The 24,937-nt window shown below is 37.4% G+C and overlaps 3 protein-coding genes and 2 non-coding genes across 5 annotated transcripts in view; all 5 read right to left on the reverse strand.

The window, feature by feature from the left end:
* Positions 1-52: 52 nt before the first annotated feature.
* rps5 (ribosomal protein S5) lies at positions 53-4,997 on the reverse strand. The gene is made up of 6 exons (XM_042506431.1): positions 4,918-4,997; positions 3,585-3,688; positions 3,029-3,238; positions 1,844-1,972; positions 680-778; positions 53-166 (listed from the first exon to the last, which is right to left on the reverse strand). Coding segments are annotated over exons 1-6 (612 nt in total). The 5' UTR covers positions 4,919-4,997; the 3' UTR covers positions 53-97.
* Positions 847-979, reverse strand: LOC121958355. Its single transcript, XR_006106841.1, has one exon. It is a non-coding gene; the product is annotated as a small nucleolar RNA SNORA3/SNORA45 family (small nucleolar RNA).
* LOC121958336 lies at positions 3,308-3,441 on the reverse strand. The gene has a single exon (XR_006106823.1). It is a non-coding gene; the product is annotated as a small nucleolar RNA SNORA3/SNORA45 family (small nucleolar RNA).
* Positions 4,998-5,931: 934 nt separating the features above from the next.
* On the reverse strand, positions 5,932-16,392 carry ppt2b (palmitoyl-protein thioesterase 2b). The gene is made up of 8 exons (XM_042506967.1): positions 15,950-16,392; positions 14,675-14,828; positions 13,122-13,217; positions 12,448-12,555; positions 12,202-12,285; positions 10,988-11,072; positions 10,399-10,453; positions 5,932-9,253 (listed from the first exon to the last, which is right to left on the reverse strand). Exons 1-8 carry the CDS (start codon positions 16,136-16,138, stop codon positions 9,110-9,112), a joined length of 915 nt encoding a protein of 304 aa, XP_042362901.1. The 5' UTR covers positions 16,139-16,392; the 3' UTR covers positions 5,932-9,109.
* A 1,258-nt stretch (positions 16,393-17,650) lies between these two features.
* The window catches only part of LOC121958145 (carnitine O-acetyltransferase-like), a 19,186-nt gene continuing 11,899 nt past the window's right edge, over positions 17,651-24,937 (reverse strand). The window contains exons 3-10 of the mRNA XM_042507018.1: positions 23,662-23,749; positions 23,458-23,558; positions 22,900-23,019; positions 22,390-22,512; positions 20,645-20,780; positions 20,488-20,550; positions 20,265-20,402; positions 17,651-18,588 (exon numbers count right to left, since the gene is read on the reverse strand). Of these exons, the coding sequence (XP_042362952.1) occupies positions 18,385-18,588; positions 20,265-20,402; positions 20,488-20,550; positions 20,645-20,780; positions 22,390-22,512; positions 22,900-23,019; positions 23,458-23,558; positions 23,662-23,749 (973 nt within the window). The 3' untranslated portion in view covers positions 17,651-18,384. The remainder of the gene's footprint in view (positions 18,589-20,264; positions 20,403-20,487; positions 20,551-20,644; positions 20,781-22,389; positions 22,513-22,899; positions 23,020-23,457; positions 23,559-23,661; positions 23,750-24,937) is intronic.

The raw sequence follows: 24,937 nt of genomic DNA on the forward strand, positions 1-24,937 counted from the left end.
TAATTTGTGACCGAGGTGTACAAGTAAAGAAAAAAGGACTCACGACATCGAGTGAAATTTCTTCAAATTTATTTGTTTTGTTAGAAAGCAAAGATGTTTAACGGTTGGACTTGGCGACTCTCTCCAACTCGTCCTTCTTCTTGATGGCGTAGGAGTTGGATGAACCTTAAAAGAGGAAAAATTCACTTTAATGTCATCAACATACATTTCACAACAAAATATAAACAGTGTTTTACCTCCACTAACATCCAATGCTAAAGCATCAGACGGGTGCAATTATATCAGGGCGTCTACAGATATCACACCAAGTATTTTTTAATTACAAAATTTAAGATCAAGTATAAGGGCAAGCAGTTCATGCATGTGTTCAGAATTAGGTTTTATACATGAACATGGTTCTTTAAGTGAGCTCGGTTAAGCTTAGTAAAAACACAATATTAGGTTTTAACACAGAAGCGTTTGACACATTTCGACAAAGAAATTAAAAGCTAGATAAATTAGATAGTTTTTTGGCAATTTATTCAAATTTAAGACTATTTAATGACTTGTAAGACCTTGTATACATAAAACTGACTTTAAGGATCTGCAGAGACCCTGAATATGAATTTTACTGTATTATTGAGTGATCTGCAACGCTTTGATTCAGAACGGTCGTGTTAAAAATGGATTACACGGTTACCTTAGCTGCATTGATCAGCTCGTCAGCCAGGCACTCGGCGATGGTCTTGATGTTCCTGAAAGCAGCTTCTCTTGCGCCTGTGCACAGCAGCCAGATGGCCTGCAGAAGAGCGAGAGAGGACGTTAGCGGCTGACAGACTCTGGTGGAATAAACACTGTCTGGTAGCGTAATGTGTCTGAGTTGGTGATTGGCTGGGCCACGACAGACTACAGCCAATGAATAAGCAAAGACGTTTCCTCTACGAGCACTCTAGCACACCAGGACAACGGGGGAGTATCCAGGCGTGACTCTAGCCTCGATTAATGCAGCAAATACAAACGATTATTACAAGCAGTGAGAATAAAGGCCTTCACGCGAGGGGGGCGTGACAATATTTCACATCCGCACCATTCATATCGGCAAGAGCTGGGCAGTGTAAAGATATTATATCGAGATATGACACTACATATCATCTTAGATATTGGATATTGTTACATTGTGATATGGAATAAATTTACAGATTTTTAAGTTTGCATTAGAGTAAAGCGATGCACATTTCTCAACTCAGTTTCACTTGTTTTAGTGCTCGCCGTTACACACTGAAAGTCATATGTGCATTACTAATGACTATTGATGAAAAACTGAATTGTTTTATTTTTTAAAGTACCGATAGTAATTCCTACAATATTGTCACATCAAAGAGGGAATTTGGTAAAAATAAATAAATAAAGAATTAAATAAAAACAAAAAACAAGTGCAATGTTTGATTCTGTCCTCCAGTTCTAGCATTAATTAAGTGCTTTTGAGGACATTTAAAAATATTGATATATATTGTGTATGAGATAAGATATTGCCTTAAAATATCACAATATAATTTTCAGCCCATACCACCTGCCATAATACATATATCTATATATATATGTTTTTTTTTTTAAACATGCTTTACTCTAAATCAATGAAAGGAAGAAGTCACCATTTGGAAAATGTTTACTGCACTACGACTGATATAATCCTTTTTTCGGGAATCCTCACACTTGAATTTACAAAAGATGTGATATGTGAAAGCAGAACATTTTCCGTCCGGTCTGGTGTAAAATGATTTTGCTGTGATGCTAAAAACGATGCTGAGTTAATCAGACATCAGCCGTTAGTAAAAACCGTTTAGTTTTAATGTGAAAGTGTTACCTGGTTGACTCTGCGGAGTGGCGACACGTCCACAGCCTGCCTCCTGACGGTACCAGCACGACCGATACGGGTGGAGTCCTCACGGGGTCCGCTGTTGATGATGGCGTTCACCAAGACCTGGAGGGGATTCTGGGAACAAAATGTACAATAGTTGTAAGAAATTTCAATCAAAACAAAACATGGGACAACACAGCGTCAGAGAGCGGACATAAACTGCTGGAGCCCTTTTTGGAAATTGTACGGGAGCTGGACTTAACTGGGTTTTCGGAATGATTGACCGTATTTCAGGGACACTGAATTGTGATGTGAAAGGCAGTTTTCCAAATGACCAACATTATATTATGTTTTAATATGTTATGTTACTTTTGTCATTGTACACATACATTTAGATATTTATTTTTTATTTCATTATGAAGTTTTTGTTTTTGTCTGGGTGCTGATCTGATTTGTAGTATTTGCCTCATCTTCGTCCTGTCTTGGTGTAGTATTGCTCTTTGTTTCACTTGCTACTGACACTTTTGTTTAATCTTTAATTGACTGACCAACTATTACTTTTTATTAACTCCTAACCTGCCCTTTTTGAAAAAATTAAATAAACAGATTGTGGGGGAAAAGACAACAGCCTGTGTTTATTACTTCTGTAATGTGCACTATGACTAGGCCTTTTTTTAAATTTATAAATCTGGACATTTGACCATGTCTTTATACAACAATAAATAAAGTGAAACATAAAAATACCATCAACAAAATAGCAGTGGTAATCTGTGTAACTGACTCACTTTGCTGGTGTCTGCGGCATTATTAATAGCTCATTTGTACTTTTCTCTTTAACTTCAATTAACTGAAACACAATGACTTTGACTCCAACATAAATGTCCACTGTAGTCTGCTGTGAAGTGTCTTTAGAGCAGGACAGACAACTATGGGTCTGCAGGGACTGCAGATGAAGATCGAACAAAATCTAATTCTTACAAAAACATCTTCCTTTTCTTACTGTTTTTCAGTGCAAGTAGGCAAAAAAACACTGATAATGTGTCCCACAGTATCAGTTGGAGACTGAATCTGCGTCATTCTTCACCACTATAACTGACCGCTGACTCCCAAACATCAGTCCCGATCTCTCCTGATAAATAACGCACACTTCAAACACGAGCGACACTTGTTGTGAAAGTCAGTGGCACATACCTCTCCGGTCAGCAGGTGGATGATCTCGAAGGCGTGCTTGACGATGCGCACGGTCATCAGCTTCTTGCCGTTGTTGCGGCCGTGCATCATCATGGAGTTGGTCAGACGCTCCACGATGGGGCACTGGGCCTTACGGAAACGCTTGGCGGCATAACGTCCTCCCGAGTGTGGCAGGTACTTGGCGTATTTCTCTTTCACAGCGATGTAATCCTGTAATGTACAAAGATGTGATTTAAACATTTGAACTCAGCATTTTGAGGCTCAGGATGTATGAAAAGTTAATGTGTCTGAGTTGGTGATTGGCTGGGCCACGACAGACTACAGCCAATGAATAAGCAAAGACATTTTCCTCTACGAGCACTATAGCACACCAGGACAACAGGTCAGTGTTCAGGTGTGACTCTAGCCTCGATCGATACATCAAGCAAAACACAGTTAAAGAAGTTAAACAGTAAGATTTTAGGAACATTTATTGGTCAAAAACGTATCCCTAGAAAGTAACATTTTTATTAAAGTAACTGATCAACACAGACAGTAACGGCTTCTTGCTGCATACCTGCAGGGAGATGTCATTGATCTGGACATCGTCTGTGCTCCACTTGCCGAAGAGCTTGATCTCAGGGGACTCGGCCACAGCTGGGGCAGTCTCCCACTCAGTCACTACACATGAAAAGAAAAAAAAAAAGCAGGTGGTCAATTCAAGATAGGGCTGGCTGATAGAGAAAAATCAAATAACACAATATTTTTCAAATTAAAACTCTATACCAATATTTTGACAACATTGTCATGGTGTCTATTTGCACTTTCACAATATATTTACACGATGAGCGATTAGATAAATAACCATTAGTAAATAGATATAGAGTATACAAGCGGGTAAAGGCAGCTATTAAATCAGATTCAACCATCCGGTAAACTCAGAAGATTAAATCATTTTAATCGAATGACGCCTTTGAAAACCAGAAAAAGACAACACAATAATAACCTATATTTAAATCTGCATCTACCATATCACAATGTCAAAGTAATTTAGTGCTCACCCCTGATCCAAGCCACGAAAAAAGTTTATATGAGCCTTATGTGCAACTCCGTTTTCCCAATACTATCAAGTTTTCTTAATTAGAGATGGGAAATTTTATATTTCCGCGTCGTTTTAGGTTTTCTAATGCTAACACAAGAGCGTCACAAATTGTAGTTGACTGAAAAGCAAACTGGATCCGTCACTGACACATTTCATCAGATCTGAATTTATTTCCAAAATCACAATTTAAGACACAGAGATTCAAATCTTCGCTCCTTTGCCAAATGCTGCGTGTCATGCTAACCTTCCCTAAGGTACATTCACACCACGACACAAGCAAATCCCTAAATATCTATCTTTAACACGGACCACAGGAATATAAAGGTACAGTTAAAGGTAAGATCAGGACAGATTTTAAAAGAGTCGCATTTTCTCAGCTGGGCCCGAGCTGAAGCCTGCTTCCCCGAAGCTAACAACGCTAGCTAACTGTCCACTGACAAACTAACGAACAATAAAAAAGCGCGCTGTTTGCCATTAATAATCCATTGTGGTGTTTTTAACTTCAATAGCGTAACATTAGTCAACATATGTTTGCAACAGTTAGTGAAATAAAGTATTAGGAGTGTGATCAACGAGGCGGCTAATCAACATGCCGCATCCACATGTGCTAACAGGCTAACCACATGCTAACGCTAAACGGCGCTGTGCTCGTATGGAAACTCTCAGAGCGAATAAAACAACATCACGGCACCACAGAGCCGCGTTTCTCTTATTTCTCTGATAACGGGAGTCGGTGACGATTGTTATAATCCGAGAGTAACGTTGTTGAGGGCGTTTAAAGAGAGTAATTTGTGAATTTTTGACTCACTTGTGTCTGCCGTTCTGCACCACACTTCTCAGAGACGGAAAAGGGCCTTAGCGAGGCGCCGCGTGCGGATATCCGGTGAGCTGGCGGAGTACTTCCGGCGCGCAAAGCATGCAGGGAATTGTAGTCTTTTAAGTGGGGCATTGATTTTACGACGTGATGGCAACAACACACTAATGAAGATGGTTTTTTTTAAAGGTGTTTTTTCTATTAGCTTTCTTTGCTTTTGTTTGTTTTCATAGCCTTTTTGTGTCCTTTTGCATTAAATATCACTTTTGCAGAGTAAAAAAAAGAAAAGAAAAATATTTATTCACTAACTAAGATTAAATGTAATTTTGTCACACTTCCTTTGATCCTAAAACTAAGGATTAAACAACTTAAAATAGTTGTCTGGCAACACCTATTAATGACAAAAACGACACAATAGAGCCCAATATCAATATTTGATTTTTTAAAAATCTAATATCTATAATGATATATTGTAAAATATTCATCATGTATTAAAACACATAAATAGAATTTTCTTATTTTGCTTTTGAGTGTCCCTAAATTTAAATTAAAGACTTGCAATCAAGATATAGGTTGTACTCATATTTTAAAGTAAGAGAATAAAGTTAACTTCAGTAAACTTCACTGAAAATTAAATTTGTCCCAATTAAAATAAACAATGCAACTATTTCAAAAGGAGTATATAAGTTTAAATAGGAAAAATAAACATTTAGTAATGTCTCACATATTGTAAATTTAGTAAAAACTACATGGTTTTAAGAGGATTAAGTAGTATATAAAAATGCAACATATGGAACTAAAACTAAGTAAATAAATACAAGAAAATCAGAATTTAACTATCCAGAAGTATAATGAACAGTTTCTAAATCTCAAACATTTCTTTGTCTTTTCTTGTTCTTTACAATCATATTGCCAGTTGCTGATTTAATTATCAACTAGTTTTTTTAGTTAACATGCATTTCCTGAACCAACTAGACAACAACTATCAATCAATCAAGACCAAAAAGATCTTCAAAACTGTCTTTTATTGAGGAGTTGACAACATTTGACACAGTTTCATACTGTAGAAATTGTAGGATAGAGTCAAAATAGTAGCTTCTGTTTGAGTTTTTAAAAAAATTGTCTATATCTTGTTTTAAAAGCATCAAAACTGAGCAGACAGAGGACATCCCTTAAATCCACAGTTTATGCAGTTAGATTAATTAAATTGCACGAGCAAACATGAAACGAAGGATGCAACAATCTTAAAATAATACTGCAAATTTAACAACTTTAAAATAGCTAAAGTCATCCTGTCGTCATCATTTCCCTTCTTTTTGACTGGTTAAACATCGTGCAATGCAAACATTAAAATGCACTTCTTCTTTTATCACACAATAGATATTTCTATCATCTATTTTGAGAAACATTGATAAAGTAGATAAACATCCAAAGATCCCTTTTACCTACAGAGACAGACGAACATGAAGGTTGCTCAAACGCCTGAGATATCTAAATGGGATGGGAGGTAAAGAGCGCCACGAACAATAGTCTGGTGGACAAGTAAACACTAATATAGCACTGCCACACTCTGACGACTCTACATCCACCCCTCATCGTTTTTAGCACCGTCGCTGAAGGCAGTGATCCGTAGCACTTCGGTATGGGACATGAAACACTGAGGCATGAGGGGAAGATTTAAGGCTTCATCTACTAAAGCTCCAAAGCACTGCATGATAATGATAACAAACATGATATTTATGGTCATATGTACACACTAAAAAACAAGAAAAAACAACCTAAAACATGACCCCTGGGGTTAATAATGAAACAATAAAAAGATATAAATTACTGCATCATAAAATGAGCAGGGCAGTGAGTCTGTACATGTAGACAAGATGACAAAACGTCGCTCAGGCACTGTTGTGTTGTGTGGTGATTTGAGGTATGTGTGACCAAACGCACACACACACACACACGGATATAAACTGTATGTATGTGGGTTCTTTAATAAACTAACGCTAGCGTACAAATTAAAGGAGCACTCCACCTTTTTTTTTTTTTTTTTTTTTTTTTTAACACATTGAGAGCAGTTTTAACAGTGAAATGTCTCTGAGGCCCTGACACACCAAGCCAACAGTCGCCTGTTGGTCAAAGTCGGGATGTCGGTGAGCATCCGTCAGATTTTTTTCCTGCAGATTCAGCATGTCGAATCAGCGTAAGTGGAGCCGGTCGGTGAATGAAAACACTCTTGATTTGTAGTTAAGCTTAGCGTGCAAGAGGAGAAACAGAAGGAATGTAAACAAACAACTAAAATGAACAGGGAGTGGGTTTTTTTTTTTTTTTGGTTATTATTATTTTTCTTTAGCTCTTCAGCAGAAACGTTTCCTGATCATTTATGTTGTTGTTCACTGGCACTCAGTAAATACTCTTTGTTCTTTCATTGCGTTGTTAATGTGCTAACTGGCTGACTAGCATCAGTCTTCTAGTTTGCTTTTTGGAATGACAGTTAAGGACGACCGGTGCCTGCTGGTACGGACGGATAATTCCTCTCACCGCCAGTTTGGTTTGTTCATATGCAACTTTTTGCTTTGGACACAAAAATATAAGGCAGCACAGCAGGGGACTGTTGATGCCGCTAACTCTCTGATGTCAGTTTGGTGTGTCTGGGCCTTTACTAATCCCTTTACTTTACTGACATGTAATTAGGGCTGCAGTGATATATCGGTTTTGAGGTTTAACAGGCATGAATATTGCAGGTTATCTCGCCGTATACATTGGTTACCTATGGTACTGAAGAAAAATGCAACTGGATATTGCACATTCTCCCTTTTTTATTTTAGTGATTTAAAAGGGGAGAGTTTTTTCACATATTTTAATTTTTTTAAATGGTTTTAAATTACCATTATATAAATAAAACCTTTCTTTCACTTTCTGTTTTAGTCCTTTAACGGTCACTTTAATTGATAATAACAATATTTCTGTGATACCATAACACCGCTATGTTTTCTGAGATGGTTATCATACCATGAAAATCTCGTTGCAACCCTGCATGCAACACTATATTACTTCAAATGTGCTGCTGGGTGGATTTTGTAACTTTTGGACAGAGCCAGGTTGGCTGATTCCCTGTTTTGTTTTGGTTTTTTTCGTCTTTATGCTTAGATAATCTAACCATCTTCTGGCTGTAGCTTCATATTCACTGTACAGACATTAAAGAGTGTATCTGTCTTCTTATCTAACAAAACAACTTCCCAAAATATCAAACTTTACCTTTTAAAGTAACGTAGTAGTTACTTGGATAAGCATAAAAAACAAAATGTATCTACAGAAAGTACAATTATAAAGTCATTTCTAGGAACTGTAATCCCAGAAAATTAAGATTACATCCTTAGGAGTAAACTCACAAATCTGTGAGGATACTTTACAGTGGTCGTGGCGGCAGATTTTCATAAATGGTGGACGTTAGAAGAATACGTCACCTGCAAAATGACCATTTGTAAATCAATTATTCACCAAATATTCACATTGTGTTGAATTCTTGAAGAATTTTTTTTCTTGCATGCCTCCGCAATGAACGAAGAATTAAAAAACTGATCAAGTTCTCAATTAATTTAATTAAATCGGGGGTCCCATTTAACAACAGCAAAACTATATTAAAACATCTATTTACAAACTCTCACACAACACCTGCAGTATAATCTGAGTCTATTTCATCCAGCTAAAACATTATTTAAAACACATCAGTGCAAACAGTTTCATGCATGGACAAATAACGTGCCTGGACAAGCATGTGAGTTTGAACGCTGCTCAAGCGGCTATGCATTTGTTTGGGAAGTGATGAGCATTCGACTGCATAAATTAGACTTGGATTATGCTGCACAGGTTGTGTGAGAGTTTGTATAAAGATTTTTTGATATAGTTTTGCTGTTGTTAAAAGTGGTTTCCTATGACCTAAATTCATCAAGCATGTTTAACTTTTTTTTGGATTATTCGTTCACTGTTGAAAAATGCCAGAAAAATGAAATTTTCCTCATAAATTTAAGATAATCCGCAGTGAGCAACTGATATACAAATGGTCATTTTGCAGGTTAAGTGTTTTTTAGGAGCTTATAAAACTGCAGGATGTGTATTCCTGTGTGTGTGTGTGTGTGTGTGTGTGTGTGTGTGTGTGTGTGTGTGTTTATGCTGTTAAAGACTTTTGTTTTTAAACCAGCCACTTCTCCATGCACAGGTGAAACACCGTCTCATTCGAGTGCCAGTACACGTGTTCGACGCCGGGAACAGAACAGAGGATCAGATCTCCACGAGCTGCCAACGTCTTCAGACCGAAAACGTCTCTTAAATACAACTGAAAACAGGAAAAAAGAAGACTTACAGCATGCTCTTTTTCTCCCCAAAATGTCACAGTTTTTTACATTTTCAAACTGGTTTTATTACATAAAGTCTATAACTGAAGGATGATGTGCTGCATTTGGAGCCACCAGGCATTAATGTGAGATGTTATAGATCACTACAAAACTATTTAACCGAGACATTATTTTGCAAAACAGGCTACAGCGAAGCTCCGGGCAAATTATTCCTGATGTTTAAGGAAAGATGGTCTGTTGATGTTTGGTACCAGCCTAAACTCTGAACATATTACATTGTGAATTAAGCCGATTATACTGGCGGTCTGTGGGCTTACTACGGCCCACCGATCAATTCTGTTTAAAAATAAAATAAATAAAAAATCCGGTGAAGAACGGACATTTTGCCACAATAACTCCTTCAAACCGGCAGAGCGCTCGTGCCCCTGGTCTAATTACTTAAAGAAGACGATTTATTGTTTTCAGTTTGTTTATGATAAGGAAATTTCTGCAATGTAGCTAAATAAAAGTAGTGAAAATTGCAGTTTTCACATATACAGCTCTCAGGCTCTTAGCTGTGTGAAAATGTGGCCTCCTAAATGATATAGTTGACAAGCCCTGTTGTGGAGAATCTTATCTAAAGCAGAACTTAACCAAAAAGTCAAATATCTCTGTCTGCGTAGTTCACTTACATTACCATCAGCAATATAACACGCAGGTTTATTGCACCTGCTAAGAGGAAAATAAGCTTAGATTTGTATGTGATTGGCTGAGAATGAAGATGAAGTCTCTTCATGTTTTATTGCTCTTTATAGGACGAGTTAAGGGCTATACTTTACAGGTTTGTGTTTACAGGAGTTGTGTTTGAGGAAGTTAACCTTTTTTTGGCGTTCTCTTTTTGTCTAATTGGGGCTCAGATGATACACATTATATTACTCTGCAAACAAGGAACGGTGCTTCTCTGACAAAAAATATTGTTTAACAAAGCAACAATGTATTTTTTGGTATCTCAAAAGTCCAAATGTTCCTGTGCATGACACAAAAAATAACTATCAGTGTAATATTATATTTTTAATGATCATGAATGACACTGAGATAAACTAAAACCAGTGTTGTATGTTTGCTCTGCTGCGTGATTTTCACTCACATCTTGATGCTGCATCTCGACAACAGTCTCATTGTCGTCATAAAATCCAAACTGACTGTAAATCACGAGAGAGACAAAATAATGTGTGAGCGTCACATGAGAGTCATCTGATCAGACACAGTTATAAGAACTTTTCAAAGCAGAGTAATGTGTGAACTGAGCATAAAAAGCATCATATGACACCGTCAAAAAAAAAAAAAAAAACCTGATGTGTATGAATCAAAGTGAACTGAAAAAAAATAATCCCTCATTAGAGAAAAGACTGTAATCTCAATAAATGAAGGGTTTGGGCTTTCATTTGGGGTTCAAAAGCACATGAAAAATACTCAATTAAATAAATTCACTGATGTTTCACAGGCATTTTAACACAAGGGTAGGTTTTAGGTAACTGTATATAGTATGTAAAAAAAAAAAAGAGGAAAATATTAAATTTGCTTGAGTGCAATACAACATGTACAATGTGTCAAAGATTATCCTAAAAATGTTTTGTGTATAAAAACCCATTATTGAATAAAATCATATGTAAGACCAAAAGACCAAGAGCACCAAAATATATGAATTAACTGAACGAGACAGCAGTTGAACTCACCTCGACTGCCAGGGAGTGATGACTCCATCGTCTGGTCCTCCGATCAACACCAGCTTTTTGATTTTTAGGAAGTTCTTCTTCCACTCTGAGATCGACACATAAAACACGCTGAATACAACCCTGCGACCTGTAACTTCACCTAAAGTTCAAAAAGCTTTGGTATATGATGTATACTGCATATTATCACATGTAGCTAACTGTAGCTTTTAAAATGTCTTATTTTATTTTATTTTTTAAATATTTTTTAACAATCCCCCCCTCTCTGTTGCTTTAAGATGTTAATCTCCCCACTGTGATCAATAAAGTCTTATTGCATCTTCAGGCATGTCAAATAATGCCTGATGAGTTTCAGGTGGCCTACTTCTCCCAAAATGGATTTAGGAGCTTTGTCCTAAATTACATACTATGTGATACATGTCCAATATGTGTACTTATGTTCTACATGAGTACATTAACAGTAGTATGTATGTTTTAGGATCCACTCAGCTGTAATTACCATGTCACTTCCTCAGAGTCTCCGTACCAGCTGGATGCATAACCATGGTAACGTGTGCTAACCTCAGCTCAACAGGTAATCAAAAAGTAATTTTTAAACTATATTACGCCTAGCAAAGTAAAATCTTGTCCTTCTTACATACTGACGCTTGAACTTAAGTGCTATACCACATTGTAGGATATTTATGCCGACTTGTTGTCCTGAGCTTGCATACTGTCATATTTCAAAAGTAGGCAATTCATAAGCTATTAGGTTTTGGAAATACTGAAAAACCTCACCCTGTTTTATTAAATAGCATGTTTGTATGAAATTTCAAATGCAGCCATTGTCCCTTTTTTGAATGATTTGCTTATTAAAGTGTTGATCGACTACACAAGTAGAAACTATTGTGCACTTATGCATTTTTGATGCAACAAACTCTGTTATAAACAAATGTAAATACAAGTATGACTTTTTTTCTTATCTACTTATTGGCACTTTGACTACTTCTGCTACTACTAAAGGATGACAGTTGTGTATTCCTGTTATCTTTTGTTTGGGTTTGCCTCACAAAGTGTGCTTGTGGGTGCAGGTTTAACCTGAATCTAGTCCATTTGCCCCCAACATCCGCCTCTTACTGATATCTGTTTTAAGTCATGAGGTCGGACTCTCTGTTGCACTTTGAAGATAAAAACAAACACTCTGATAGTTACATTCATTAAAATGTGAATGTGCTGACCTGTCGAGTTTGGATTGGGTCTCTCGCTGTTGAGCAGAGCCAAATAATCACTGCTGTTCACGTACAGGTCTCTGTGGTGGGGGTCTGCAGGAGGAAGACAAACAACCGTCAAGTCATGTTTTGTTAAGGCTTGTTTTGTTGTTTTGTTTTGTTTTTTTAATCTGATATAATTCGAAGGAAAACAGTAGATTAAATATCTAATTTCCGGGTCTGACAAGATAAGAATTATTAAATTATTTCAATCACCATTCCAGTAGTTGCAGATGGAGATCCTCTGACCGAATGAAGTGTAACAGAGGTGGAAGAGGTTGGACTTCACAAACTGTGGGAAAAGGTACCTCAGGTAGTCTGTGTCTGAAAAAATGAAGAGCAAGATGAAGAACAAGCTGGCCATTTGGCAACAGAAGAAACAAGCTGAGACTGATCAATCATCAGCTTTTATGTTGATATGGATAACTTATTGGCAAACATTTGCTAATTTACACATCCAGCAGTTATTGAGCGACTTTATCATTTATTTGTCGCTCGTCACCTGATGACTGTCAGTCCAAAATTCACTCACATGTTCTGTCTCTGGTCTCTACCAACTCCTGAGAGAAAAACATTTGGTTCTTAAAATGCTAAACTATCATCAGCTGCTAACTGTGTCTGTGTAGCTTTGGTGCTGATCAGATAATATATGGTGAGTTGGTTTTTTTTTTGAGCTTTTACTCTGAAATCAGTTGTCTGCTGCAGCCAAAAATGACACTTTTAGAGCAGCGAGAGTGAACCAAAAAAGTGAAACTGTGGGCTGAAATATGAACTGAAGCTCACAATAAAGCTCTGACGTGTTACTTTGGTTTCATGTCGACGTCTGATACATTGTTTGGATAAAAATATTGATTACTTATCATGTGTTCAACCTTTGAAGTCAAACCTACCTCCATACTGCCCGGCCTGAGGTGAAGACAAAGAGATGAAAGATTGGACATTGTGGTCCGGGAGCGTGGAGAGGATTCCTCTGCAGACCAGCCCACCTGTGAAAATTTAAACCAAAAACATATTTGTTATATTAGTCCTTTTGATTAAGTCTTTTGCATTCCTGACCAACAGTAAAAAAATTGCATGAGACAAAAAAAAGCACAACATTCTCACAATTTAAAAATTGAAATTAAGTAATCGATTATGAAAAAAGTTTCAGATTAATTTTCCTTCAATCAACTAATCGGTTATTCGACAAGTTTTCTTATCATATCATTCATTGTAATGCCTGAAAACCGTTATTTTTCATATTCATAGCTGAATTACGAGCAGCTGGCCGGGAATTTCCAACGAGTGACTGAAACAGAAACCCCAAGAGTCATAATAAACCTATCCAGTCACTAAAGTAACAAACGGACAGTCTCGTAAAACTTCAGCTCTTGAGTAAAACAGTTAAGTAATTCAACCCAGTTGCCTGATGTTGTCATTGTACGTTTCTGCAAACCATGGGTATTATTATTAATATTATTATTATTATACATTTTATGACTAATCTTTGTTTTAATATTCAGTTTTATGTTGCGACAGCGCTGTGGTTAATGTTTGGTTGGGTTATGCACAAAAAAAACTTGGTTAGGGTCAGAAAAACATTATGTTTTGGCTTAAAATACCCAGTTTTGTCATCACAAATACAACAGGAAATGTCACAACTCATCAGTAAAAATATCTGGTTGTGTTGCAACAAAAACAGGTGCAAATGTCCCGACATATTTGACTGGAAATGCCCTGAAAATGCCAACTTTTGTCGCAACAAAAACGGCTAAAAATGTCTTGAATAATACAATTTTTTGTGTTACAAACACTTCTGGAAATGTCCTGACATCTCGTTAAAAAACACCCAGTTTTGTTGCCACACACAGCTTTAATTCCCCAACTTCTCACTTAAAAAACACCTGATTTTATCACCACAATCACATCTGGAAATGTCCTAAAGTCTTATTAAAATGTGGATAGAATTGTCCTGATGACTCAGCAAAAAATATCAGTTTGGTCGCCACCAGTTTTGCTTGAAATATCATGACGTCTCCTTAAAAATACACAGTTTTGTCGGCACAAACATGGTCGAAAATGTCACAACATGGCACTGAAAAATACCCGCCTCTGTTGTTTGCTGGTGTCGAATGATCCGTCTTGCCAAGACGTCCCACAATCCACCGTTCCCTCCTCTTAATGATCAGAAACTTATCTCATACACATGTAATCTGAGCTGTGTTGCTTTAGAAACGTTCATATGATGCACATAAGAGTACAAAATATAATGGATCTATGGTTTGCAGAAATGTACAACGCCTACAATTTCCTTTGGCGACTGGACTGAATATTTACAATTTAGAGAAAACGTCACTGAGCTCAGTTATTGCACAAATGACATACATACCCAAGAGTGTCTGATAATCTTTAGTAAACACCACATTTATGTCTCTATTTCAGCTGCACACACGCTCACACAGACCTTGAGAGTAGCAGATAAAATGGACCCCGTCTTCTGCGTTTTGCATTATTGGGTAGATAGCTGCCTTGAATCCCTCGACCTGCTTCCACATGGGCTGCAGGCTGGCACTTCTGTCAAACAAGTCGATGATTGTGATATTTGTTCCAGGATGAGACTGAAGAAGAGAGAAGAAGAGGAGGATTGTTTCAGGTTTATTAGGAGGGACTGGGTTCAAGCAGCTTCTGATATCGATGCATGAAGTGTTAAATAGCTACAAGAAACAAACATTAAAGCAACAGCAGCAAGGCAAACCAAACCTCCTGTTCTTGAGGGTCTGTGGGGATGTTTAGATACTTATTGATCAGGATCTGCTTTAAATATTGATGATTCATTAGACTGCTCGGGAGGAATGCAGGAGCACAACCGAAGCAGACAGAGTGAGGTCTGAATTTCCTCTTTCTATTATCTTTTCCTGCAGAAATACTGAAGTCTGATTTCAATCTTTCTAATTAAAGAGGCATGAAAAAGAGGAACTTCATCTCAATTTACCCGCATCAACTTTGCTGTAGTCCCCACAAAAACCTCACCACATCCTCCACCCAACCACATTACCTACCATCGTAAGCTGTGTGAAGAGTGTGTGAAGGGTGCAGAGAATTCAAGAAAAATAGGACAGGGCACATTTTGTTGTGCACCTCATTATCATTGTTAGCTTCAATTTGCAATCTGTGGAAAATTTCCTTTTCTAACACGTTTCTAAAGAAACTGCACCAATCTCTTTAGAGTTCAAAGGTTTAAACACGACAACAACACACAACAAGCAGCACAAGAGAAGTGATGTTGAGGGTTAATTTTCCAAAAAGTCCTGATTGATTTAATATAGTTTGGCAATTTCCCTACAAAAAAACTTTGGGGAAAACTACAGAATATGACACTTCAAATTGCAGATTAAATTAAACACATAAACAAACAAAAAAACACATTTAAAGCTGTATAAAAATATATTTAAGCTGATCAACCAACACTAAAGCACTAATCGACCACTCTCCTGTGGAATTGCTGCAGAAATAAAGAACAAGAGTTACACTGCAAGACAAAGTGCTGACTAATTATGAATAAAGCTGACTAATGTGACACAGCGCATGTTTCATGTTGCAGATCCACGTTTTGCTGATAACATGTCGCTTTATGAGCTGCAGGGCCTCCAGTATACAATGTATACTTCAGGAACAAAATGTACACAAAATGAAAATATACAAAACACTGAACCACAGTCCCTTTATTCAGCCCACTCACCTGGTTGATGAACCGCTGTAGGTTTTTAAAATCCCCTGAGCTGTCGAACAAACCGTGCACGATGATCACCGGCTTGTATCCGACCACCGCAGCCCAGAGACACGCACCGAGCAGCGGGTACAGCAGCCCGGCCGCCCCGCTGCTCCTCCGCCTCCTCCGGCTCGACAAAGCAGAATGAAAGCCCTTCATTGTAACTCGAAACAATTAAAAAACACTAAAACGTGAACTAAATTTAAAAAAAAAAAAACAACTTTAAATTAAAATATAAACATAAAATCCGGTTGTTTAGCTAATTTGCTATCATCTTCATCTCCTTTAAGAGGCTGCAGTGCAAAAAAAAATCCGCTCTTTAGTCCCTTAAAAAATCCTAAATTTACACAAACGGTGTGGTATATTAATTAAACAACGTAAACACTAAAACAGCTGCTGAGGTTTGCTTTGGTTTCTTTTGTTTGTTCCGGTTTTAAATTAAACGTGATGCGGCCGCTGTCGACGTCATTTCCGGCGTAGGGTCGTCCAATCAGCAGCGAGGATACAGAGAACACCTCTGTCATCACGCGGACATAACGGGACATAACAGTCATAAAGTTATATCATTCAATTATTAATCTCATTACTTCGATGTTTCTTTTCTATCGAACCAATTCGCTATATATATTATTTTTATAACTATTATTTATTTATCTATTTTTTTTCTTATCATTATTTCTATTTTTATTTTTTAAAGTTCCTTGCTTTTCAAACTCGTTTTCAATTATGCTGACCTTGAGACAAGAAAAGACATTTTAAAAAATCCAAATACATAAATAAGTAAAATAACAAAATAAAAAGGTAAAAAATACACCAACGCGTATCATCTTGACCCATCTTCAAGCACATTTTTGTATTTTTAATGCTTTTAGCCTATCAAAATAAAGGCCTTTTACATTCTTCAAACTATCCTGAGTGACTGGATCTAAATCATTTATGCCTCTTTTGGGCAATACGTCTTCCTCCCTTTTTTTAAAACCTAAAAGTTCAAAAAAACAGATAACCAATGTACAAACCAACTAAAATAGAAATAAAAGCTTACAAAACAACAAACAATAATAAACCTCTCTGTCGTGCATTTCACAAATGCACATATTTATTTATTGTAGTACGATGCCTATATTTTCACATATTCTTTATTTCCTGTTTCTCTCTATATATATATCTACCTATATTGTAGTAAAATGCACATTTCTTCACACAATTCTCTATGTGTATATGTAAGACCAATTGTAACATGACCCAATTTCCCCCCGTGGACATATGTCTGTATCTGAATATATCATTACAGGGGTATAAAAATAGATTCCTAACAGATACACTTAAAGAGGTTCACAATTTTTCAAGTCTGTTTTAAAGCAATCAGCAGGTGTTTGATATGTAAGTGGGGTTTGCTTGCTGTCATAGTTCCTCCTGTTTATGCAGGCCATTAAAATATACTTTTCCTTAAGAAGTTGCAATATCAGAGACAGGAGACACGTAACAGACGAACACGACTTTCTGTGGTTTCCTGCATTGCTGAAATAGCTCACAGATTTCTGCAGAGATGCCAAAACACAAGCACAGCAGTCAATACAAAACAAGCAACTCCACCTTTTCTCACCACTGTCATACTTTCTCTCTCTCTCACACACACACACACACACACACACAAGGAATTTAAACTGGGAATCATGTGACAGCAGGCTTTATTAACCAGTCCTGCAGGTTCAGAACAGAACAGCAAACCCAAACGTGGAGGGGGCGGACATGTCTTCACATTCATTTCAAAAAACAGAAAATACATCCTGTTTGCTCGACTCAGAGGAGACAAACGAAGCTGTCACACTGTCACCGTTAACAACCTGCTCTCTGGCTTTTGGTCCATTTCACACAAACTTGTTAACCAACAAAACTCAGTGGTTTCCATGAACATTGATGGCCGTGCTGCAACACATGAAACATTAATTCTCAGCAGAGGGAACTCTAAAGGCTACTGGTCGTCTTGTGGTGTGTAAATGGAGTGCAGTCAGTTTAAACACAAATGACTTTGGCTTGCTCTGATTAACAATGGGAGTGTCAGGTTCTTTGTTTTACTTTCACTGAGACATTTTTTGAACCATTAGACGCCTTTTAAGTGCATCCACTGAAGCAAATGCAACGCAGCTTGCTTACTCAGCAATTGCTATAAAAAGAAAGTGATTTTTTTTCATCAAAAGCATAAAAAAAAAGCATTAAAGCACCTCAAAGACACAGTGGTCAGTCTCAAAACTCGCTCTGATTGAACCTCTCAGGTGAAGCGTTACATGCACAAGAAAACATCCCAAACAAGCCTCATGAAGACTTCTACAAAATGTTGTTTTAAGAAAATAAAGTTTTTCTTTTCTCCCGGTGTAGAGGAGTGGGATTATTCTGTCGGAGCAGCTCTACACGGTAGGCTGCAGTAGCTCCTGTAGCTGACACAAAGTGTCCTTCAGAGTGAGCGCTAATGTCTCTGCGTGCGTCTCCTCGCAGCAGTTGAAGGCGGTGATGGAGAAGTGGACGTGGTCGGCCTGGGGGTTGTAGCAAATGGCGTAACCGTCGGGGACGAGGGGCCCGAAACACATCACGCTATCTGTGTTCGCAGGAACCTGGAGGAGCAAGAGAGGAGGAAAGTGATGTATCGATCAAACGTCAGACCTGCACAAATATGATGCAGATAATAACGGCTTTTTTCCCTGGACATCAGATTGTTTCAGGGTTTCCCGTCTAGATGTCGTAAGCGGCTCCATGCATCAGCGAACAGACTAAACATTGTGTTACTTGTTTGAAAAAAACAATCTGGATCTATTTTGGCGAAGCTGTGAGACCTCCGACCTCTTTCAGAGTATTACAAGTCGTTATTTAGGTCTGCTCAGAGCTCAATTGGCTCCCTGATCGTTATTGTCGCTAATTTCCCTTGACACTTTTTCACGCTTCAGACAAATATCACGTTTTTATAATATCGATATACATAATATCACAATACGGCATATGTGATCAAAATCACAAATAAAATAATAACATTTGATTTTCAAAGCAATAATCTGTGTTTTATCATGAGGCATGTCATGATGAGTTTTTTTGTTGACGATATATTGTCCCTGAAATAATTGCATTAAACGATATTATCGGCATTTTACTTTGTGACATTGACATAATAATATTAAAGCATAAGAGTGCAAGTACAACCTTTAAAAGAGCAATAAACTTTTAATTATGAAGTATATTCAGACATTGGGATTAGAATGTGGAAAAAAAGCTTAAAACATCCTGAGTAAATAAATTTTTGGGGTTTTTTTGCTTTTTCAGTTTAGGAGTTGAGAAAAACATTTAGGCACTAAGTCTTAAGTCTTATACTGGTTGAAAAAAAACCCTGCTGTTTTTTTTGGCATCATGATGGCATCATCATTTTTGCTGACTTTGATTATTTAATAATGTATTTATTATCACGGGCCTGTTCATTGTTGAGCATTGTGTCGTAAAAAACACTTTGAATGTGTAAAATAAAACTTCCATATTTATCTATCGGGTCAAATCAGATGTCGGAGCAAATTTTCAGGATCCATTTGGGTCCGTTTCACTTTGGACCCATGAAGACCTCTTCATCACACTAAAGCAGACCTGTCCTTGATACAAAGACATCTGACGACTCCTGTCCTTATTAAACTTTTACTAATTAATCTGTTAATCTAGTGTTTCCTTGTGGAGTCATTATTAATTATTCTGTATGTAAATGATACATTTAAACTGAATTAAGTGTAAAAGTTAAAATAAAGCAAAACGTATTGACTTTAATCAAACAGGATGAATCCAGAGTGAATCACCAGATGAAGAAAACATTACACATTAACACATTACACACCAGCTCATGAAGAGGTAATAATACAAAATGTGACTTTTACAACGCGGGCAGTAAAAACATCATGAAAATCTGCTGCCAAGAACATAATTAAAAGCCAAATCAGCTGGTAGGTTTACAGTAGCAAAGGCGTATGACCTGAGTGTCATCATGACAAAAAAAACCAGAAGACAACAGCGTGATTGCTGGAAACTCCCTTGTTGCAATTTATTGCCAGTAAATGCGCCAAATTAAGAGAAGATCACATGGTTTAGAAAAACACGAAAACTGCTGATCACCTGCCGAAAACTCCCTCGTATGTTCAAACTATCATAAAATAAACAAAACCGAAATTCCAACTTCCTGTTGAGCCACACAACATCAAAAACAAACCAACAAAGAGGTACACTTACTCAGCTACACACACACACACACACACACACCGACCTGCCCTGTCCGGAGTTTCCAGTGCGTCGCGAGGCCGTACGCTGTGTCCATGAAGATTTTGGGGATGCTCAGTCCTTCCTCGATGGCCTGCAGCTTCAGCCCCAGCAGGTGATGGTCGATGCCGTGTCCTTTAAGGACCTGAACAGAGCAGAAAACTAAACTATTAGACAAGAGTTTATCGGTTAATGAGACAACAAACGAAAGTGGGGTTGTTGTTGTTTACCCGATCAGTCAGAGCCGTGTAGGCATCCACAGCTTCTCTGAACAGCTGCAGCTTTGCTTCCCGCTGAGAAATAATAATGAAAAAGGAGAAAAAACATTAGAGGTATTAAATCACCTGAAACCAAACAGGCTCAAATCTATTCACTGGCGTCTCTCACCGATACGGTCCGATCAACAAAGGCAAGAATGAAGTCGTGCGTCTGTTTTGTGGGCGAGCGGATGTATTCTGTCCTTCCTCCTCGAAACATCCTCTGAGAGGCGATGTCGCAGGCGGGACAGACCTCATTGTGAACTCTAAGACAAGAAGAGGACGAATAGGAGTGAAATCTAAAAACGCTGATCACATTTATCTTTTTTTCATTAGAAGAACAAATCACAAAGAAAACAGAAACTAATGTAAATCAGGAGTTTTCAGTGTCGACATTATGAGCCTAAAGAACGTAAAAATATATGTTTTCATGATTTATTAATCAATTTTGTCTATTAATTCTTTGTCTTAACTTGTTTGGGGATCTGAAAACAAGAAATACAACTTGAACCCTGTTTATCTGAGCCGATAATTTTTGACTTTTTTCAATGTTCACCATTAAAAGTATTCCAAATTAGCTATTAGAAATTGAATTATTATTATTTCTTAGCATTTTTTCAGGTCATTTCTTGCTTTGTATTTTTTGCTTTACCTTCTCTCTTTTTTTCAGGTAATTTTCTTGTACTTTTTCGCAGATTTCTTGCTAACCTCTGGGTCATTTCTTCTTTTGTTGCTCATTACAGATTCAAAAATAAGACACGCACATCCAGTAGTGGGTGCTAGATCCAAGATAAACCAAAATGTGAAAAGTTAGAGGTCCGCACACCAGGGAGCTCCCTTTAAAGGATTTTATTCTGCAAAATAAGTGACGTCTCGAATCCAAACCCTTAAGTCTTACATCTAAGGAAGAGCGCTTTGGCTCGAAATGTTATTTATTTTGCAGAATAAAATCCTTTAAGGGGAGCTCCCTGGTGTACGGACCTCTTTCTTTTCACATTTTGAATAAAATAAAGCTAAGATGCTCAGATCTAAAAGGTTATATAAATAATTTGATTGTATTTCCATCTTTGCTGAGCAAGTTTTGAGTGAAAGGAATTAAGAAAAAATATGTTCATTATATCTGTATGTTCAGATACGATGTCACTGAGTTATGACTCTGATTTTTTATTAAAATTGTGTAAACCACCTCATGCCATATCTTCTGCTCACTAAAATATCCTCATTAAAAAATTCTGCACCATAATTATAATCTTTCAGCCTTGTTTTCATTTAGATTGACTCATAATATTTTTCTTTCCCTTTTTAAGGGATGGCTATGAAAAAAAGAGGTAAATTATTACTGTGCACACCTAAAAAGGTACACGAAAAAAAACAACTTCAGGTCTCAGATGTTTTACAAACTGCAGCCACGAACGTGTGCGTTTTTAGGGTTAAAGACAAAAGAACATTTTCCATCGTGTAAATGCTCGTATGTTTTCATAACTTATAAGTCATATCAGCGTTTCCACATACTGCCGTATCGTTAATTTTTTTTGGGTTAAACTTATTTACTAATTAGTTCTCATTTTAATTCTTAAAGTGTATCTTTTATTTCTCTGTGAATACAACATTTGTTGTTATAAAACTGTGTCTATACATAACTTGACCTGTTTTTGTCCTGTTTTGTAAATTATTTCCTCCGTGTTTATTGTCTCATGAGTGAGTCAAATTACCTGCTCTGGAGGGACAAAAAGGTTTATTCTTTTCTAAGTGATGTGAAACTGAGGAAAATTAAAAATAGAAGACAATAACAGTATGAGAGTTTCCAAAGGTAGATTTTTCTTCTGACGCATACAATAAAAGTAAAACTTTATGTTTTAAATCACAGTGTCTGACCTGAAGTAGGCGAGCTGCAGGGCGACCTGGATGAAGGAGTTTGGACTCAGGCTGTGCTGTTTGGGAAGATCCTTTCCAAACCGCTTAAAGTTGAACACATTCACGTCGAGGTCGTTGATCAGTCTGCAGGACATTTAAGGAGAATTTAAATGGTAAATGGACTGTACATGCACATTATAGTGCCAAATATGACCCTCCTTCAAGGTATTTTGAGCAGAAAAGTTTATTCCTCTTTTAGATTGCGGCATCTGAACGATTTAAGAGCACGCTGACGGCGTATCAGAGGCCTGGATCAAAAGCCAATGACGGCTTTCTGTTTCGACAAGGTTACATTCACACGCAGACGATAAACATGTTTACACTCCTGAGGCCAAGTTCACTTCAGGTTTGTTAGATTCTGAGGAAAAAGCAAACATGCAGCTTACACTGAGCAGCGAGGCCTTTTTTGACTCTGCAGAGACGTTACATTCACACTCAAACACTGTCCGGGAGAAAAAGTGAGAGGCTTACATATCGAGGTTCTGTTTGGCGTGCTCGATGTCCCTCTTAATCTCTCGGTCGATGTGGAAGTAAAGCTTCTTGGGCATCGGCAGAGGGACCAGCGGCGCTCTCTTTGGGTCTGGTTTCTCACTGCAGTCAAGAAAACACTAAATTATTTCCACCCTGTTATAATGATCCGTTCAGACTATTTCCTTATATTATAATTATCGTCTTTTATTCTTATATTTTCTAAAACTGTTTCTCATACTTTAACTGCCTTTCAATATCTGCCTGCTTTATCACTTTTGTTCCTTTTATTTGCTTCATTTTCGTTGACTTTTTTATACACTACACAACTGTTTTTAAAGGTGCTATGTAAAGCTATTATCATCATCATCATTATTATTATTATTATTATTATTATTATATTTGTGTATGTTTCCATAGAGGAAATCACTGTGTGTTTTGGCTCGCTGTGTTTACAGCTGTTCTATAATGAGACATTTAGCAGCTAAAGTTGTGTGTTTTGAAGTGTCGGATAAACAGCTCAGTGAATCAGGATACGGTCGTGTCGCTCCTTCGTCTCACCAGTACTCCAGGATGTGATGCAGCAGCGTTGCGATGGGCGGACCCTCAGCTGTGGCCGGTTCATACAGAAGTCCCCAGGAGCCGTCTTCGCCCACCACAAACTATTTAAAAACACACAAAGGCAACAGTTATCCTTCTGTAATGCACGCATCAGCTAATTTAATTAAATCTTTTCTATCCGTTTTTTAAATTGCTGTTGCTCACCTGCAGTGTTTTATCAAACCAGCGGTTGCCGCTGTTGGAGAACGTCCCGCCTCCATGCAGAACCTGCGCTGCCTTACGGCTGGCATACCTGTCAATCAAAGAGGACAAACAAAATGAATATGCTAACAAACAAGAAGATCAAATAACCAGCGGTTAGTACATTTTAAAGGACACAGATTTACAATAAAATAGTAAAAAAATAAAATATAAAAGATAAAATACATTATTAAATAATTAAAAATAAAAAGCAAATAGCAAAAGTGCAGACGAGAGGATAAAAGATAATTTAAAATGATTTAAAATCAAGATTAAAATAACTTTGCCAGATGGAGTCGGAAGTGTAAAAGAGTCTCTCACCCTCACTTCACCTCCCTCTCAAACACACACACACACACACACACACACACACACACACACAGTGCCACTTGTCCTCAACCCTTGTCCTACACTAACTGTGGCTCCCTGCCAGGTCCAGATATTTAGGATGCTAGGTATCTGGGGTCTGGCGTCTTCGAACAGTCCACGCAGCGCTCGAGCCCTGAGCCAGCGCACATTTGCCTCCGGTCTGGGGATTTTTGTCAGGGAGCTCCAAAAAACTGCAGGGAATTCATGACTTTCATCATGTGGTCTGAACCAGATGTTGTTTGAGTATTTTCTGCTTATACTAAATTTACTTCTGCATCACAACATCTCAGAAGGAAATGTTGTACTTTTACTAAACTTCATTTATTTTACCCTTAAAGTTACTTTTTACATAATATATGATAAACTGATAAAATATACTACTAACCCAACCAGTAGGACACAGAGTATCTAAAATTGGCTCAATGATAAAAACTGAATAATATAATATCATATAAAGAGGCATTAATGAGTACTTTTACTTGTGACGCTTAAAATATATTTTGAATTCAGGACTTTGACTTTGATTGGAGTAGTTTTAGGATCTGAGTACTTCTTTGACCACTGCAAGTTACTCCAAAAATGAAAAAAAAACCATGACAGACATTAAAATCTGACTGTATAACAGTCTTCAGATGCAACACTGCAAACAAGCAGCGACTGCATTTCAGACGGAGGAAGTGACAAATGTACGATGTTGCTTAAGATCAAAATGTCAACAGACAGCACAATGATATCTGAGCACGCGCACACACACACACACACACATACACACACACAGAGGATTGCAACGTGTTTAGCAAACACAGATATACCTGAGTGTGGATTCGGAGACAGAGGACAGAAAGAGAAAAGAGCTGTTGTAGGTTGTGTG

This window comes from Plectropomus leopardus, chromosome 18, assembly GCF_008729295.1.
Source record: "Plectropomus leopardus isolate mb chromosome 18, YSFRI_Pleo_2.0, whole genome shotgun sequence".
NCBI lineage: Eukaryota > Metazoa > Chordata > Actinopteri > Perciformes > Serranidae > Plectropomus > Plectropomus leopardus.